General features: G+C 41.3%; 1 protein-coding gene across 1 annotated transcript in view; it reads right to left on the minus strand.

The window, feature by feature from the left end:
* Window positions 1–19179, minus strand: part of cpne2 (copine II) — a 261372-nt gene that overhangs the window by 11741 nt on the left and 230452 nt on the right. The window contains exon 15 of the mRNA XM_060837772.1: window positions 8319–8555. Within this exon, the coding sequence (XP_060693755.1) occupies window positions 8319–8555 (237 nt within the window). The remainder of the gene's footprint in view (window positions 1–8318; window positions 8556–19179) is intronic.

Raw genomic sequence — 19179 nt, forward strand, 5'->3', positions numbered from 1 at the left:
AACTCAGCACCTCCCACCTGCTCCTGACAACACACTTCCAAAGTAAATAATCGACCATCAAGGGCAACGATTTGTTGTTGGGAATGGCTCTTCAGAGCCACTGCCTTTCAGACAGGTATTAAACCAAGGCCCCAAGTGCTCTCTCTCTCTCAGGTGGATTTCAAAGACCCCGTGAGTGCAGTCAAAATTTACCTTTCAGCTGATGTGAACGATCTGGTCATGACCCCATCGCTGTTTGTGGCGTTTGTTGGACTGTGTAGACTTCACTCTTGCAATAATCACTATATTACAAAAGTATACCATTGGTTTTGAAATGCTCTGGGAAACCCTGAGGTTGCGCATGGTGCTATATAAATGCAAGTCTGTTTGTTTTCTTCCTCTGAAGTCTCTGATTTTTTTTTACTTTAGCGGGCTTTAGTTCTACCTGGCATGAGCTGTCCTTCACCACCTTGCTCGCCTTCCCAGTGGACGGTGAGTCCTGCTCAGCTACTGGACCTGGAGAACCACACCCCTGAAGCTAATGCTGTTCTCTTCCGAGTTGAGCTTTCTGGTAGCAGTCACTGGAAAGCCAACTGCAGGGCGTACCTGAGTGACTCCCTCACCTTCTCCTTCACCCTTCGGTGTGAATGTCTAACATATCACCCACTAATTCCTGCCTTAAATCGGTTAACCAGACTTGGATTGAAGTGGAGATCCACCAGTCAACTCAGGCCATGTTAGATTTCCCACTTCGTAATCTATTTACTAAACTGAGCTACAGGAGCTGCTACACTAGTAATGTGGAACCAGACTGACGATATTGAACTTTACTACCTACTAGTAAAAAGTGAGGTCTGCATTTGCTGGAGATCAGAGCTGAAAATGTGTTGCTGGTTAAAGCGCAGCAGGTCAGGCAGCATCCAAGGAACAGGAAATTCGACGTTTCGGGCACAAGCTCTTCATCAGGATGAAGGGCTTGTGCCCGAAACATCGAATTTCCTGTTCCTTGGATGCTGCCTGACCTGCTGTGCTTTAACCAGCAACACATTTTCAGCTTTACTACCTACTCACAACTAGAATGAAAGTTGAGTATAAAGGACGTTGGGGTACATAACTGACATCAAGCAGACAAATCCTTTCTGTGATTTTGTTTATGCACTCTAATATTCTTTCCTTTTTAGATACAAATTTTTATTTTATTTCCAGTATAAATATGATTTCTTCTCTATTAGTGATTCATTAACACAGGACTCTTCAATGAGTCAAACAATTCCACATAATACCCACTTTTTCAGCTGATATGGTTGCTCATAAACATCACTCCTATTCGCATTTACTACAGTTACAGCCTAACTAGAGATAGATGGATTGGCCATGCTAAATTGCCCATAGTGTCCAGGGATGTGCAGGCTGGGTGGGTTAGCCATAGGAAATGCTGGGTTACAAGGCTAGTATGGGATGCTCTTAGAGGGTCAGTGTGGACTCATTGGGCCAAATAGCCTTCTTCCATACTTCAGGGATTCTATGATTCTATATATATATACAAGTTGTAGAAGGATCAAATGCATGAATGTTCCACATTTCGTAACACATTTCAAAATCTGCTCAACTCAACCAGTTTTCACAATTCAAGGCCCCAAGTCTGTTCCACACACTGAGCCGAACCAATACATCATTGAAATTTAATAGGTCAGAGCAAAACACAATGGCAAGTAAATTGGTTCTTGGGAAACCTGGTCCTGCCAATTGGTGCTGAGTCTTTTGAACTGAGGAAGGATTGATTAGAGAGGGCCACCCACTGATGTGTGCTCCTTCTAGTCTTTGGCTTGTTTCAGGTCATTTCAACAAATCAAAATTGCACAAACGCCATTGGTTGGCTAGTTCAAAACCAACATGAGATCTTAATTTTACCCCAGGGCCCCCTGAATTTAGAATGCTTTCATGTTTTAAAATTGAGAGACCGTTACCTTGATTGTAATTTAAATTTTCCTGAGTTTAAATTTAAGCTTGGCTGCAATTGTGAAAAATTAAGCATAGAATTTTGCTCCCTTTGTACAAAATTTTACTGTGCACTTGGACAGTTCATATGGTACAGCATCAATTCTGGTTTCCAGTGTTCACAGTTCTCTGTTTTTTATTTAGTGTGTCATGTAAATCAGTTTTCTATATGTTTTAATCATATATTTATATTTTCATGTGACATTCTGGAATTCAATTGTGCATAAAACACTTCTAAAATTTTTAAAATACATTATAGGCTTTTGATATAAAGTATCATATTTTACAATATAACTGATTAACGGAATATTTCATATGGATAATAAATGGACAGTTCAGGACTATATGAAAAGTCTGTTGGTCTCAGTTGAACAGACAAATACATTTCACAGAATATATTTACAGTAATGAGAATGGATAGCATGTATATTTGATTGCAAGTTATGCCTGTTATTATAGTTATATCAGATCAGACTTGTAGAGATGAAGAGTGGGTATTCAGAACTTTAAAAGTAATAGGCTTAACATTAATAATGCATTTACACGATATAGATTAGGTAGCTCAGAGTGCTAAAGTGAGCTGCACTCACTAAAAGCAATGACAGAAGTGGTGTACACATCACTCAAACAACAGTGCAGTCTTAAAGACGTGAGACAGTCATTGGAAACCTAGACTCTTCATTTGCATTATATTCGGGAACTTGTAAAATAATAATAGCAATGAAAAGATGGCTATCTACGGATCAATAATTCTGACCAAGGCATCCAGATCATGTTGTAAAGTCTAAGAGCTTCTTCCCAATAATAATTGCATTTCCATCTCCCCCTGTGCTTTACAATCTTTACTGATGATAAACACACAGCCTGTTCTATGCTTAACAATTGTTTGGCCTTTTCTCTGGTAACTACTGCTGCTGGTAGTTGGTGGATATGAGCACATTAGAATATAGCAGTTACAAGTAGGAATGGGATTTGGCAGACTGTGTAATCAATGCAGCCAAAACATTTTGGATTCATCCAAGAGAGTATTCTTTATATATCAGCATTTTGGGATAGTTTGTTTAATGGTGCGTATCTGTCAGAAGTGTAAGCTGTAGTGTAAGTGCTTTGTAACATATATCAAATGAAACCTAAGGATAAAAATCACACAACACCAGGTTATAGTCCAACATGTTTCATTGGAAGCACACTAGCTTGACTGAACCACCTGATAAAGGAGCATTGCTCCGAAAGCTAGTGTGCTTCCAAATAAACCTGTTGGACTATAACCTGGCGTTGTGTGATTTTTAACTGTGTACACCCCAGTCCAACACCGACATCTCCAAATCATGAAACCTAAGGAGTAGAAGTAGGCCATTTGGCCCCTCAAACCTGCTTTACTATTTAATATGACCATGACAGATCTAATTGTACCCTTAAATCCACATTGCCACCTACTCTGTCAACCCTTCACATCCCTGCTTACCAAGAATCTACTCAACTTCGGTCTTAAACATCTTCAAAAACCCTGCTTCCATCACCTTTTCAGGGTCAGAGTTCCAAAGACTCAACACCCTCTAAAAGAAAATATTTCACCTCAACTTGGTTTTAAATGGGTAAGCCCAGCTTTTCAGATCGTGATCCCTAGGTGTAGATTCTTCTGGAAGAGGAAACATCCTCCCTCTACTTCCCATATTGAAACTGCTCAGAATCTTACACATTAAAATCAAGCTGCCTCTTACTTTTCTGAACTCCAGCTTTGATATAAGTCGTATCCAACTAGAATACAAGTTTGGATTAGTGGTGCTGGAAGAGCACAGCAGTTCAGGCAGCATCCGAGGAACAGTAAAATCGACATTTCGGGCAAAAGCCCTTCATCAGGAATAAAGGCAGTGAGCCTGAAGCGTGGAGAGATAAGCTAGAGGAGGGTAGGGGTGGGGAGAAAATAGCACTTAGAATACAAGCCTACCTAGTCCAACCGTTCCTCATAAAACAAACTTCCCATTCCAGGTATTAGTTCGGTAAGTCTTACAACTATTTTAATTATTCCTTAAATAAGATCACCATTACTGTACACAGTGCCCCAGATGTGATCTCACCAGTATTCTATACAACTGGCATAACCCACATATTTTATACTCAATTTTCCTTGCAATAAATAATAACATGGTTTAGTTTACCTGCTTGCATGATGTACCTGCACAGTAGTCTTTTGTGATTCATGCACTAGAACATGGACATTTAAGCTTCTGTATTAAAATTTGAAGGTTTCAGCAAGCACTCGACTATTTGAGAGAGAAATAATGCAATCAGAGCCAGCAGCATGCAAATAACCTGTAGTCTGAGGGTAATTAATGTATATAACTTGCTGTTTTACAAATAATTTATTTCCAGAAATGTTGTTTGATATTTACAACAATGGGACAGTTGGGATCATGCCAATAGCTCAAAGTCCCATCATTTATACTGGTTGGTGCCTAACAGACATTCAACAATTAAATTGACATTTACAATGGCGAGAATAGGGACTTGGGCAACACACTGTCAGAGATTACAGGAAATTACCGCTTATTATTATGTTTGTCACAAATGAATCTGGCAGGCAACATTAAAGTAATAATGCAGGTTTTCGGCTTTGATTTAATATACATTCACTCTATCATGCAATTTGTAAAATCTTTACGTTCACTGTTCTTTGGGTAATGCTACATTTTTTGGCAACAGGTTTGAGATGAGAGGCAAGCTGCAAATGATGAGAGGCACCCCATTTACTCTGTTGCTTTAGTTACATGCATTAGTGAGCTGGATGACCTATGCTTTGGTGCAGTTTTGCCCATAGGTGTGTGCAGCCCAATCTAAGCAGTGGTGCACTTCTGATGATTTTAAATGTAAAATCTGACATGCATGCACACATTCTGCAACCTCTTCAGCTTAGTCATTCGAAAGCACTACTAACATAACTATTTCTGAAGAAGTGTCTCACTGGACTTGAGACATTAACTCTTTTTCTCTTTCCACCAATGCTGCCAGATCTGCTGAGTCTCTTCAGCAATCTCTGTGCTTGTTTCAAATTTCCTGCATCCGCAGTATTTTGCTTTGACCAACAGAATATTTGTCGGAGGTACCAACTGCCTATTTGGTTACCATGTCCGTCAAACGAGAGGCAAGAGGCAAGATTGAGAAAGTTGAGAGATTAGAGAAGTAATTGCAATAATAAATGGGCCTTATTTTGTACTTTAGAATTTTCAAGTTCTATTGAGAGACAGGGATGCTCAAAAGTGACAAATGTGGAACAGCTCTGAAGGTTCGGGATGAAGCTGATGTTGACCTCAGAAGGACGAGAGACAGTTAACAGTAATCTGATTAAATCTGTTAATAATCTGCGAGAGGAGTTCACAAAGGAATTTAAAGTGATACAGAAACAGTTTATAACCTGAGGGACAAGGCCTCCACTCAATGAAGAAAGCTATCTGTGAACAATTAAAGTGATGAGCAAGAATATAGATCTAAAAAAATTGGTGTACAAAATGCAGACAAAGCACAGATCCTGGCAAATGAGAAGAGGGAGAGAGAGAAGAAGCTCCAAAAGGTGACAATACAAAGTGGGAGGATGAAAAGAAATTCGCAAGGAATGTCAAATTCCACACAAACTAATTCCACAATTACTTCAGGAACAGGACAGAGCACTGTGGACAACTTGGACATTGGTAATGGTAATGTTGTAACTGAAAATGAGAAAAGGATCAGCATGCAGATTGCTTACTTTGTGTTCATGTTCAGAATAGAGGATGAAGTCAGCGTGCCGGCCATCCTGAAGAGAATACACGCCTGAAAATGCGGATTGATTCTTCACAAGAGGTGACCAAAGTGGTGGATGTGACAATGTCTAAGTATCTTAATTAGTTGATAAAGGAGTGGTATAGAGTTGATAAAGAGTTGAAATTGAAAGGTAAACTATTAATCTGGTGAGGAAATTGGCTGCATGCCAGGGACAGAGAGTTGGTGGGAGTAGAATAGGCAAATACGCCAATTGGCATGTAAGAAAATAACTTGGGCACCAAATCAGCATATATATTATCAGCTTAGGTGATGGGATAAAAGCCATGTATCTAAATTTGCTGATGACACAAAGTTGTGCAGTAAGTGTAACATTACAAAGAGGTGAAGCGAATGGACAAAACTGTGGCAAATGGATCTTGGTGAGAGTAAATGTGAGGTCATCTACATTGGACAAAGAAAGGACAAAGCATGGAGTCTTCTAAATGGTGGGAAGTCAGAAATAGGAAGTCAAAACGAGACAGAGGACGCCAGCAGTTAGATCATTAATATGTCACAGCAGGTACAGGAATCCTGGTCTTTCTATCGAGAGGATGAGAACATTAAGGGGTAGAAGTCAAGCTTGAGTTATACAAAGCACTACCTAGACCTCACCTGGAGCACTGTGGGTAACACTGTGTGTAACATCTTAGTTACACATTCCAGGCCCTGGGTATGACTGGAGTGTGGATTAACTAGAATGGTACCTCGACACCAAAGGATAACACAAGGCGAGATAACACAAATGACGGTAAATTTTTTGGAATTTATCAGCTTTAGCAGTGATCTGATTGAAGGTTATGCATTATTCAGGGGATTTGGGGTAGGTAGATACTATTTCAGCTGGTTGAGAAGTACTGGACGAGGAGGCATTGTCTAAAATTAGAGCTGGACCTTACAGGAGTGAAATTAGAAAATACTTCAACATACAGATGACTGTGTAAGTTTATAACCAAAGTGCTATTGATGCCATATTAATTGTTTAATTTAAAACTTAGACTGATATATTTTTATTAGTCCAGGGTTAACAATATTGCAGTTAGATTGCAGAACAGCTATGATCGCACTGAATCAGAGATCAAGTTCAGGGGATTTAGTCCTATTCCAATGTTCCTCTATCATGAACAAAGAACAAAGAACAAAGAAACTTTACAGCCCAGGAACAGGCCCTTTGGCCCTCCAAGCCTGATCCAATCCAAATGTACTGTTTAAACCTGTTGGTCAATTCCTAAGCACCTGTATCCCTCTGCTCCCCATCTACTCATGCAGACACATGTTAAATATAGTATATGTTGCCTAATATTAATGAACTTTTAGTAGAGCTTCTGTTCTTGGGTGAGTTGTGACCTAACCATTGACCCATTTATAGGCTATAACAGGGAGTGGTACCCAGAGCAGTTTTACACAGGAGGGTAATTCAAAGAGTAGGATTAGCCCTTCATCCGTATGTAACTGTACAACACACCAGTCATTCCCTGTAAGAGGCAAACTTAGAACTGCCTTTCACCTTTGGATTTGTGTGGGGTACAGGGAGACCTAAAGGACATGTGCCAATACCACTTTGGATAAGGCCTCCTGTAAGTGAGCAACTCATCAGTTATTGCATCCTCTTCCTGTTGAAGGACATTGCTCCCAACTGGTGCATGGCCCCAGTGCAGTCCACTTCAACTGGAGCTCAGTGTGTGAATTGTATGAGTCAGGTAAAAGATGATGCAATGCACTGGCTTTTGAATGCTTGACAACTATTCAAACCTTCTCCTCTTTGCTTTGGTATTTTCTTCTAAAACTAGAACTCTCATCTGTGAGATCATGGGATCATGTTGGTGGAAATCTGAAAAAAAAACCCTTAAAAGGTAGTTGCTGGGTGAGTGAAACATTTGAGACTGGGGGCGGGGGAACAAGCCCAGAACTATTGTATAGTTATTCTAAGCACAGGGTCCACTGTTAAGCAACACGTAAACATACTTGGGTTTCTTTATTTTTAATGGGTATATTCTTTCCTAGAATTTTGTACACCATCTTACATACCCTCACCTAGCAACAGTTTTCTCAGTTCACAGGACCCTCCAGGGCATGGGAAGGGCAGTAGGTATCTGGTTTTGTAGCTGAAACACATACATACGAACAGATTCAAGAACAGCTTCTTCCCCGTTGTAATCAGACTTCTGAATGGACCTCTCAAATTTTATGTTTAATGTTGACCTTGTTCTTTGTGTACCTTCTCTGCAGCTGTACCATTGTATTCCTCACTCTGTTCTATTGCCCTGATACATTTGTACTGCATGCGAAACACAACTTTTCACTGTACCTAGGAATGTGTGACAATAATAAACCAACTCAAAAGTCACTGTTGTTGAGTAGTCAAGGGAGAATTCCCACCTCATTTAGTTTCCCTCCTTGAGGAGGTGCCTGCTTTCTGCTTGGAACCTCCCTAAGGCACAGCTCGATTGGATCAGAGACGTACAACCTCACAATGACACTTTTCCCTTTTCCCCAGCAACTACATGATATGGTTTCTCTCAGACAGACTAGTCAGATAGACTTACGTTTCGGAACTCCCGGAATGGCACAAATTGCACAATGTCCCGCGTGGCTTCTTCCCCAGTGTATGACCGCAGAACTCGACTGTCTCCATCCAGGAACTCCATGGCAGTGAAGTCCGCATTGCCAACTCCTACAATGATGATGGACATCGGCAGCTTGGCTGCCTGCACAATGGCGTGTCTGGTCTCGTCCATGTCACTGATAACACCGTCCGTTATGATCAGGAGGATAAAGTATTGCTGTCAATAAAGACAGAAAAACCTTTAGCAATAGTTATTGCCATTGTGCGCTATAATTATGTCAAATAGTGCTGAGATGCTTCTCTATCTACTAAACATAATTTTCTATAGAAAAAAAGATGCCCATGAGGGGCATGGATAGGAGAAATAGACAAGGTATTTTCCCTGGGGTCAGGGAGTCCAGAACTAGAGGGCATAGGTTTAGGGTGAGAGGGGAAAGATATAAAAAAGACCTAAGGGGCAACTTTTTCACCCAGAGGGTGGTACGTGTATGGAATGAGCTGCCAGAGGATGTGGTGGAGGCTGGTACAATTGCAACATTTAAAAGGCATCTGGGTGGGTATATGAAGAGGAAGGGTTTGGAGGGATATGGGCCCAGTGCCGGCAAATGGGATGAGATTAAGTTAGGATATCTGGTCGGCATGGACGAGTTATACTGAAGGGTCAGTTTCCGTGCTATACATCTCTCTGACTCTAATGGACTAAATATTAAATTGCAATTGAAAGGAAATTCTTTGTGAATCAGATGCATGCTGGAAGCTGTGCAAGTACTCAACAGTGGGATGGGCAAATGGGATTCATAGGCAGTAAAGAATGCATTCATTCCTGTATTCCCTGGTCATTTAAATGAAATTAGCTTGGCATTTGTATTAATTTAAAATATAAAAGATACTGTGCAAAATACCCAATATGTTGCTTATGAATAAAACTGCAGCACCAGTAAACAATTTCAAAAGCTTCTACAAAACTATTATTATCTATTCAGAATGGAGACGACACTTTCTTAGACCCACAGCAATCATTCTTCCTTATATCTACAGAAAGAGAAATGTAACCCTGTAACGATACAGAATATTTGATATAGATTATAAAGGAGGGTTAATAAATCAATGAATTGAGCAAGATTGGCCACATAAATTGTACATTCAATACAATGACCATAAAATGAATGTTTGACAAATGCCAAGTCCTCAGGATACTGATTATTATTGCACAAGTCACTGCCTGTACAAATGAACAAATGAACATTGCTTTCTTCATCTGAGTAGTGACACAGAAGTGAATATGGTTTTATTTGTCAATGGTGTCTGAAAGAATGTAGTACATGATTTGGATTTGGGTAGAGGTATTAAACAAACAACCAAACACTCCCCTCTCCCCGCGCCCCCCTGTTGCACAGAATGCACCAGGATTGGGCTCAGTGCCCCGGCCTTAGGAGAGTTCAAGATTTGCTGCTGCAGTAGCTCTCCGATGTTTCGGGTGGAAAGGTTCAATGTGCAAAAGCCAACCGCAGGCACACTCAGAGCCAGCTCCAACATTGCTGATTGATCACGACAAAAGATCCACCTGGAACGTGGGTGGATTATTACCTCAGCAAGAACCAAGGGATTAAGACACGTGAGAAAATGGAGGTAGCAACTCACATAATTGGAGCACCTTCAACATTGCATCATACCCCAAAGCAAGTCACAGGAGCATTATCGACACAGAACTGAGATGCAGCCACACGAGGGGGAATTCAGACAATTGAATAGATGTGGAGTCAAAGATATGGTTTGAGGAATATCTCAAATGAGCACAGGTTAAAAGAAGAAAAAAAACAAAGAATTGAGTTGATGTAATATCTTTCACAACCTCGGTACAAACCCAATCACTACCACATCCAATGAAGCATGTTAGAAATGTACGGCAGAATGTTATTAGGGTCTGAGCAATGTGGGCTATGGGGAGAATCGAGGCAGAAGTAGATGAGAAGGTTGCAAGGCTGATCTTGGCATCAGGCCAATCATGCTCCATCTTTTATGCTTTTAAATGGTGAGACAACATTCTCGATAGGCAATGGCAACTTGTATATTAATTGTTAAGTGCCTTCATCACGGCCCAATTTACCTCATTAATATTTAGCTTTTTACCGTACCAATGTGCCAATCAAGCTAGACTTTGAGAAAATTCTACATTGAAAGCAGAGCAAGTACTTGGCGAATTCAGTTCACTGCTTATTCCCAATTTCCATATGGTGTACAATCAACTGTATTGCAGGATATCCTTGACCATGGACATTGGCATCTGGTAGTTACCCACCTCTCAGTGGCATCATGACATGTGTCTCTGGAAGCATAGACTTGCACTGCAGGGTGCCCCAGTAGTGAGCACTGAAAGGCTACAGCAGGGACACTGCACACACAGGGTTAGGCACTCAGCTCATCAATTAGATGTCATGGGTTCCTCATCTTAGCGTTTGCTCACTGAGCTCCTAGCTGAAGGCTTGTGCAGTCACATAACCAAGCAGCTGTGTGGCTCAGCTCAGTCCAGGAGGAAGAGGACATCTTGCTGTGCAGCAGTGTCTCCCGTCAATGTGATACCTACAGCACATATCAGAGTAAACCCACTGCACGTGCAGCAAGCAGGGAGCCATGGCTCAACGCCTTCAATCACTAACCGTCAGCCAAGTCCTCGGGGGTATCAGTCCGTCAGGGGGTCCTGGCTCAGTCTAGGGAACAGCCTCCAATACCTCATCCAGGGAATCGGCCGCAGTCAGGTGTCCAGTCAGAGGGATCTGAATGAGAGGGTTGGTGAAGTGTATCCCTGGTTAGTCCCCAGCAGCTCCATAAACAGCCACTTCAGGGGGTGGAGGGTAGGGCTTACATGATCATGGTAAACTACAGCCACGAGTCGGGGCTGAGCCCGTCTGGTGACATGCTCAATTGGGTGAGGGGCCACAATCTGTCCAGAGAACCTAAGGGGGGTTGCTGCCGTGGCCATCCAAATGTATTGCATCCATGTTTGCCTGACCCACACATCACTGACCAATGCACAGTATGCACAACATTCTTGGCTGGGAAAGAATAGGATATTGTTGGAGGAGGATGAAAAGGAGTTAGCAGCACCTCGAGATCTATCTACACCTTGTATGCTTGCTTTCAGATGCTGCATCAGGCTCTCAGCACATACATTGATCTATGGGGCATCGTGTGCTGGAGAATCGCTGTGCCATCTTCCCCTTCTCCAATGTATTCAGATTCTGATGGCAATAAACATCTGAATGCCAGTGCTCATCTGGGTGCATTGTGGATGGCACCAGTGCTAGGGATCCTAGTCTTTTCAATTGACATCCAACAAGTGGTGAGTTGTTCTGGAAATGGTGTGTGTGTGGTAAGGCAGGGCTGGAACTGAACCTGAGGACGCTGTAGGTAGGTAATGACAAGAATTTGATAAGATTCAGCAAGAAAAGCTGATAGGCTTCACGGTGGAAAACCTCTCAAAAAGCTCAAAACAACTTGTACTTAGCCCAAAAAATAAGATTGAGTCTAGAATCTTTTTGGTTATGAAGTCAGAAAGGTGGAGGTATTTATAGAGAACAATCCAGAGCTCAGGGCTTAGAGTTGAAAGCACAGCTATCAATGTTTGAGTAATGGGAATCAGGAATACATAATGGGGGAGCACAAATACTCTACTGCTATAAAAAGGCTTTATTTATCAAGTCATCCCTACATTTAACACACTGTATAAATCTAGCTCATTTTCTATCTCTTATACTGGTACTTCTAAAGTAATATTCTTCATAAATTAGTGCAATATATTTGCAATGTCTGGGATTATTTCTCCAGTTCTGTAAATACTCTGAGATAAAGACAGTTCACAGATGACCAGATCACCTCACAGACTTAGTTTTTAAGTGGTATTGCCATGGACAGCTTCAGTACCATCAAGTCAAAGGAGGTCTACAACACAGGAGAACTATAATGTCAGGGTTTCAAAGGAAAATCCTTGAGACTGGGTGATTCAGACAGAATCTTTAAAGGCGAGATGACCATGATCAAGTACATATCAAGAGAAAAGCATAAAATGCAAGTTGTGCTGTCACTGCCTGGTCTCAGTGAGGTGACAGACACTGTCACATCCTGAAAGATTGTCTGGATATATAACTGCAAGCACAAGAGCCCTCCATCTAAAAGGTGCAAATAGCGCTGGTGTCTTCAACTCAGGGAGAGAACTTGTGGACCCTGTGTTACAGATTAGGCTCAGACCACTCAAAAAGTTTTTGAACAGGCAATCCTTACCATAACTTTGCATTTTGTTTCAGTAAGTGTACAGTGTAAGTTACCCGGAATAAGTTAGCTAGGTTGACCACCAGGTTTTAAAACAAACAAAAATTTATTCACAAAATGAAACACAAAGAACAGAATAAAGAACCCCTACAGAACTCAGACTATTGTTGTGGTCTGTTCACCAAGCTGAGAATTTGTGTTGCAGACATTTCGTCCCTGTCTAAGTGACATCCTCAGTGCTTGGAAGCCTCCTGTGAAGCGCTTCTCTGTTGTTTCCTCTGGCATTTATAGTGATTTGTACCTGCCGCTTCCGGTTGTCAGTACCAGCTGTCTACTGCAGTGGCCAGTATATTGGGTCCAGGTCGATGTGTTTGTTGATAGAATCTGTGGATGAGTGCCATGCCTCTAGGAATTCCCTGGTTGTTCTCTGTTTGGCTTGTCCTATAATAGTAGTGTTGTCCCAGTCGAACTCATGTTGCTTGTCATCTGCGTGTGTGGCTACTAAGGATAGCTGGTCATGTCGTTTTGTGGTTAGTTGGTGTTCATGGATACGAATCGTTAGCGGTCTTCCTGTTTGTCCTATGTAGTGTTTTGTGCGGTCCTTGCATGGGATTTTGTACACTACGTTGGTTTTATGGAACGAGAACATGCCACAACCCAAAGGACTAGCCACGTTACCATACATCAAGAACATTTCTGAACTGACAGTCAGACTACTATGACCACTAGGACTCATAACAGCACATAAACCAACTGCCACTCTCAGACAACAACTCACCAGGACAAAGGACCTGATACCCAGCATGAGCAAAACCAACGTAGTATACAAATTCCCTTGCAAGGACTGCACAAAACACTACATAGGACAAACAGGAAGACAGCTCACGATCGGTATCCATGAACACCAACTAGCCACGAAACGACATGACCAGCTATCCTTAGTAGCCACACACGCAGATGATAGGCAACATGAGCCAAACAGAGAACAGCCAGGGAATTCCTAGAGGCATGGCACTCATCCACAGATTCTATCAACAAACACATCGACCTGGACCCAATATACCGGCCACTGCAGCGGACAGTTGGAACTGCCAACCGGAAGCGGCAGAGACAAACCACTATAAATGCTGGAGAAAACATCACAGAAGCACTTCACAGGAGGCTCCCAAGCACTGAGGATGTCACCTAGACGGGGGATGAAACGTCTGCAACACAAATACCCAGCTTGGTGAACAGAACCACAACAACGAGCACCCAAGCTACAAATCTTCTCACAAACTTTGAACTCAATCTATCCAAACTAGACATAATTATGCTGTTTGGAATCTACACAACACTCCCAATCAGCAAACCCCCCTAAACCACAGTAAAAAACATGGAACAGATGCTTACAGGTTGAAGTTAGAAGGGCAGAAAGGCAGCGTTTAGCAAACTGTTTCCACACAGCTCACTGATGAACTCCTAACTAGTTCTGGACTGAACAGCTAGAGAGCTGACCGCTCCCCTTTCATTATACAGGTCACTTCTAAAACATGACCCCTTTGGTATGAAGTCTCATCTGTTTACATATAAACAAAAAGGCCTCTCAATACCCCTCAATCTCTGTACAAGACCAGCCTAATTGGAACCCTCTGAAAAAACACCAATGACACAATATCCTTGAGAAGAGGAATAGCTTTTAGGAAAAAGGGATTAGCTTTGTGACACCCATTTCTGGGCTCTTTATGTACAATGACATTGCCCCACCACTGTAGCCTTGGACAGCTTCAGTCAAGTATCTTTGTGATTGTTTTTAGTCCAATCGAATAATGTAGCACTGAAAGAGGTCAATAGGCCCATCCTGTTCTTTTATTGAAGAGCATTCCAGTCAGTTCTACCATCATTCTTGTCTTTTCTCTCTTCAACTACTAATCCAATCTCCTTTTGAGCACTCATTTGAAAATATTCACCTCAAGAGCAGGGATGGGCTACATTCCAAATCCTATTCACTGTGTGTCACAGTCTTTCCTTGGGTTGAATCACATTCTTTAAATCTAGGTCATCCAATTACTGATCCTTCAACCACTGTAAACTGATTCTAATTATTCCATCCAAATGCTTCATAATTTTATACACCTCCATCAAATGCGCTCAGCCCGCTTGCCTCTAAGGAATACAATCCCGGCTTCTCTGTCATCACTGAAGTCGTTCTTGTTAAACTCCCCTGAATTCTCTATAAAGCCTTCACATCGTCTGACATCAAGAATCGAAACTATAGTCACAGTAAGGTTGAAATGTTCTATATACGTTCAGTAAAAGTTATTGTGTTTATACTCTACACCACTATTTATAAAGCCAATTGAAATTGAGGTTTCAGTATGACACACTGCACAACCACAGCTTTGTCAGATAACTGCATCGAACTTGCTCAATCCGAGGCACCCAGCCCTGTTGCTTTGAACATTGCCTTATGTCAAAATACATTTTTCACAATCAATGTTGTGGATTTCAGGAGCTCCTTTTTCACTCATGTAATCTCATTTACTAGGTGAGACAGTCACATGACAACATTACCCTCTGCACTTGAGTTGACATATTGGGAATGTATTCACATAGAAGCAGAGTTAGAAAAATGCACCAACATCTTCAGTTATGAATGTCCATGAAAGCCACAACACACAAGTAAAGCATTCATTTCTAAGACACTGCAATATTGAAATTGGCACAACATAACAAGCAGGAGTGAACAACATAAGTTAATAGCAAAATAACAGACAGATACTTAGTCAGAGAGCCATGGGGATGTACAGCACAGAAACAGTCTCTTCAGTCCAACCAAGCATCCTAAATTACTCTAATCCCATTTGTCAGCATTTGACCCATATCCCTCTAAACTCTTCCTAAACAATACTTCTACACAAACCAAAACACCAACACACTAAACATCCTTTCTATTGATTGGTGAGGTCATAGCTCATGTGATTCCCATCAGCAAAACTGGAACATTTAACCAGGCAGTTATCACCATATTGACTGCATCCTAGATTTTAATCATCACATAATCCCTACATTGTGTAAGCAGGCCATTTAGCCCCTCGAATCCACACTGACCTTCCAATGAGTATCTCACCCAGACCCACGCCCCAGCCATCCCTGTAACCCTGCATTTCCCATGGCTAATCCACCTGGCCTGTGCTTGACTGGGCACCATGGGCAATTTAGGCTGTCCAATCCACCGAACCTGCACATCTTTGGATTGTGGGAGGAAACTGGAGCACCCAGAGGCAACCTGCACAGACATAAGGAGAACATGCAAACTCCATACAGACAGTCTTTGAAGGAATAATATGCCTTGCGGATAAAGGGGAGTCTGCTGATGTACTGTATCTGAATTTGCAAAAGGCATTTGACAAGGTTCCACCTAAAACCTTTCTGCATAACACATGGTATTAATAGATAAAATATTAAGAATGCATAGAAGACTGGCTGGCTATCGGAAAACACAGAGTATGTGTAAATATTACAGATTGGCAGCATGTGAGAGGTAGGGTTTGTTATGGACTAGGCCAGACCACTCAAAACATTCTTAAACAAGCAACCCAGACCATAGCTTTCCAATTTGTTTCAGTAGTGTACAGTGGAAATTACCCAGAGTAATTACCCAGCGAGGTTGACTACTAAGTTTTAAAACAGACAAAAATTTATTCACAAAATTACACAATGAAACACAAAGAACAGAATAAAGAACCCCGACAGAACTCAATCTATCCAAACTCAACTCAATTATGTTATTCCGAATCTACACAACAGTCCCAATAAGTAAACCCTCTTAAACCACAGTAAAAATGGAGCAAATGCTTACAGGTTGAAGTTAGAAGGGCAGAAGGAGAGAGAAAGTTTAGCAGCCTGTTTCCACACAGCTCACTGTTGAACCTCTTAATTAGTTCTAGACTGAACAGCTCAGCTAGAGAGCTGACCACTCCCCTTTCATTATACAGGTCACTTCTAAAACATGACCACTTTGGCATGAAGTCTCATCTGTTTACAGATAAATAAAAAGGCCTCTCAACATCCTTTTTCATCTCTGTACTAAATTAGTCACCTCAGAGCCAGGAGGGTGTTATGACCCATCAGAAAAAAACCAAGGACACAGTATCCTGGAGAAAAGAAGCAGCTTTTAGAAAAAAGGGACCAGCTTTGTGACATCTCCCCTCTTAAAAAAATGAACCATCAATACCAAAAGATGGTTTCATTTTTGAAACACTTAAAAAAAAATGGTTAGTAATCAAAAACACACATATACACGATACTAACTACACACATGCAAACGTGTGCAATCACATGCGAATTCAGGCCATGGCACACCTACCACTGAAGGCCTCTGTATATCACTTGAGCCTCAATAACGCATCGGCTATCACGTTTTCGCGACCTGCCACATGTACAATTGTCAAATTGAATGGCTGCAACAGCAAGCTCCATCTACGCAGTCTGGCATTTTTGTCCTTAAACTTTTTTCCACGAATCTCAATGGGTTATGGTCAGTGGAAATGATTGTCTCAGATGCATTGTTGGTAATATAAATGCTGAAATGTTGTAATGCCAACATCACGCTTAATATTTATTTCTCCACCGCTGATTATTTCTGTTGATGAACTTTCAACTTCCTGGAAAAATACCCAATGGGTCTTTCTAGTCCCTCATCATCCTCCTGCAGGAGCACTGTACCGACACGCACATCACTGGCATTGATGGCCACCTTGAAAGGCTTTGTGTAATCTGATGTGGCTAATACTGGGGCAGTGGTTAACACAGCTTTTAGGCTGTCAGATGGCTATTGATAGTCTTCTGTCCGCTGTAATTTCTTGCCCATTTTTAACAATTCGGTGATTGGAGCAGTCACACTGCTAAAGTTTGGCACAAACATTTGGTAAAATCCACTCAATTCCAGGAACCATAGCACTGCTTTTTTCATTGCCGGTGTGGAAAATTCCTCAATTACATTTGTTTTTACATCACATGGGGCCATTTGTCAATGTCCAATAACATGGCCCAGGAAGGTGACTTGGGCTTTGGCAAATTCACCTTTAGCCAGGTTTACCACCAAGCCTGCTTTCCAAAGTCAATCGAACAAGTCCGATAAATACTATAAATGTTCCTTCCATGAGTGACTAAAAACCACCAGGTCATCAATGTAAACAACACAATTGGGTAACCCAGCAATGACCTTCTTAGTCGAACTCTGAAACGTGGCTGGTGTGTTTTTCATACCAAATGGTATGACTTTGAACTGATATAGTCCATTTGGCGTTACGAAAGCTGAAATCGCCTTTGCTCTCTCTGACAGGGGTACTTGCCAGTAGCCTCTGAGCAAGTCCAACTTAGAAATGTAACTTGCTTATCCCCCTTTTTGGACACAGTCCTCTAACCGTCGAATTGAATATGCATCAGCCTTTGTAACGGCGTTGACTTTGCAATAGTCCACACATAACCATTAGGTACCATCTGACTTTGGCACCATGACTAGGGGCGAGCTCCAGTCACTGAAACTCACTTTGATTATGCCATTGTGGAGCACGCACTCTATCTCCTTCTGAATCTGTGCCAACTTTAGAGGGTTATGCCTATAAGGATGTCATTTAACTGGAACAGCATCTCTTACCTCTACATCATGCACAATTAGTTTAATTCCCAGTTTATTTCCACATCTCTCCCATGTGATAGTAATAACTCTTTCAAGTTATTTCGATTTTCTTGAAGGTAACTCAATAATTTATCCCAATTTTTGACAACTTCCTATTGTCCAATTTGATTTGAGGAATGTCCAATTCAGAATCCTCTGAATTTGGTTCTTCCTTCTGTGCTGTAATCATTAACACCTTCTCTCTTGCTTTCCTTCCCAATCAAAATACCTTTTGAGCATATTCACATGGCACACTCTGTGAGATTTCTTTCTGTCTGGAGTCCTTATCAAGTAGTTCACCTCACTCAATTTCCTCCCAATTTGATAAGGTCCATTAAACCTTGCTTTTAAAGGCTCACCTGTTACTGGAGGTAACACCAAGACCTCATCCCCAGTTGCAAAATTGCGAATTTGTGATTTTTTAAAATCCACTTCCTGTTTCATTATATGTTGTGATACTTCTAAATGCTGTCTAGCCAATTCTCCAGCTCTATTGAATCCTTCTCTAAAATGTGACACATAGTCCAAGTGGGTGTTCTCTGAATTCTGACTTATTAATTTCTCCTTAATGAATTTTAACAGCTCTCTTACTTCATGCCTAAAAATTAATTCAAATGGACTGAATTTGATCGATTTATTTGGAACATCTCTGATCGCAAAAAGTACAAACGGAACTCCCTTATCCCAATCATCTGAATAAGCCGGACCAGGAGCCCTCAACTTGGTCTCGAGTGTTTGATGCCATCTCTCTAGCGCTCCCTGTGATTCTGGATGATACACAGTATATCAGAATTGCTTTATTCCCAAGTTAACCAGAACCTCCTTGAATAGTTTGAATGTGAAATTTGATCCTTGATCTGACTGGATCTCTATTGGTAGTCCGTATCTAGTAAAAAATCTAAGTAATTCTTCT

This window comes from Hemiscyllium ocellatum, chromosome 17 (genome assembly GCF_020745735.1).
Source record: "Hemiscyllium ocellatum isolate sHemOce1 chromosome 17, sHemOce1.pat.X.cur, whole genome shotgun sequence".
NCBI classification, from domain to species: domain Eukaryota; kingdom Metazoa; phylum Chordata; class Chondrichthyes; order Orectolobiformes; family Hemiscylliidae; genus Hemiscyllium; species Hemiscyllium ocellatum.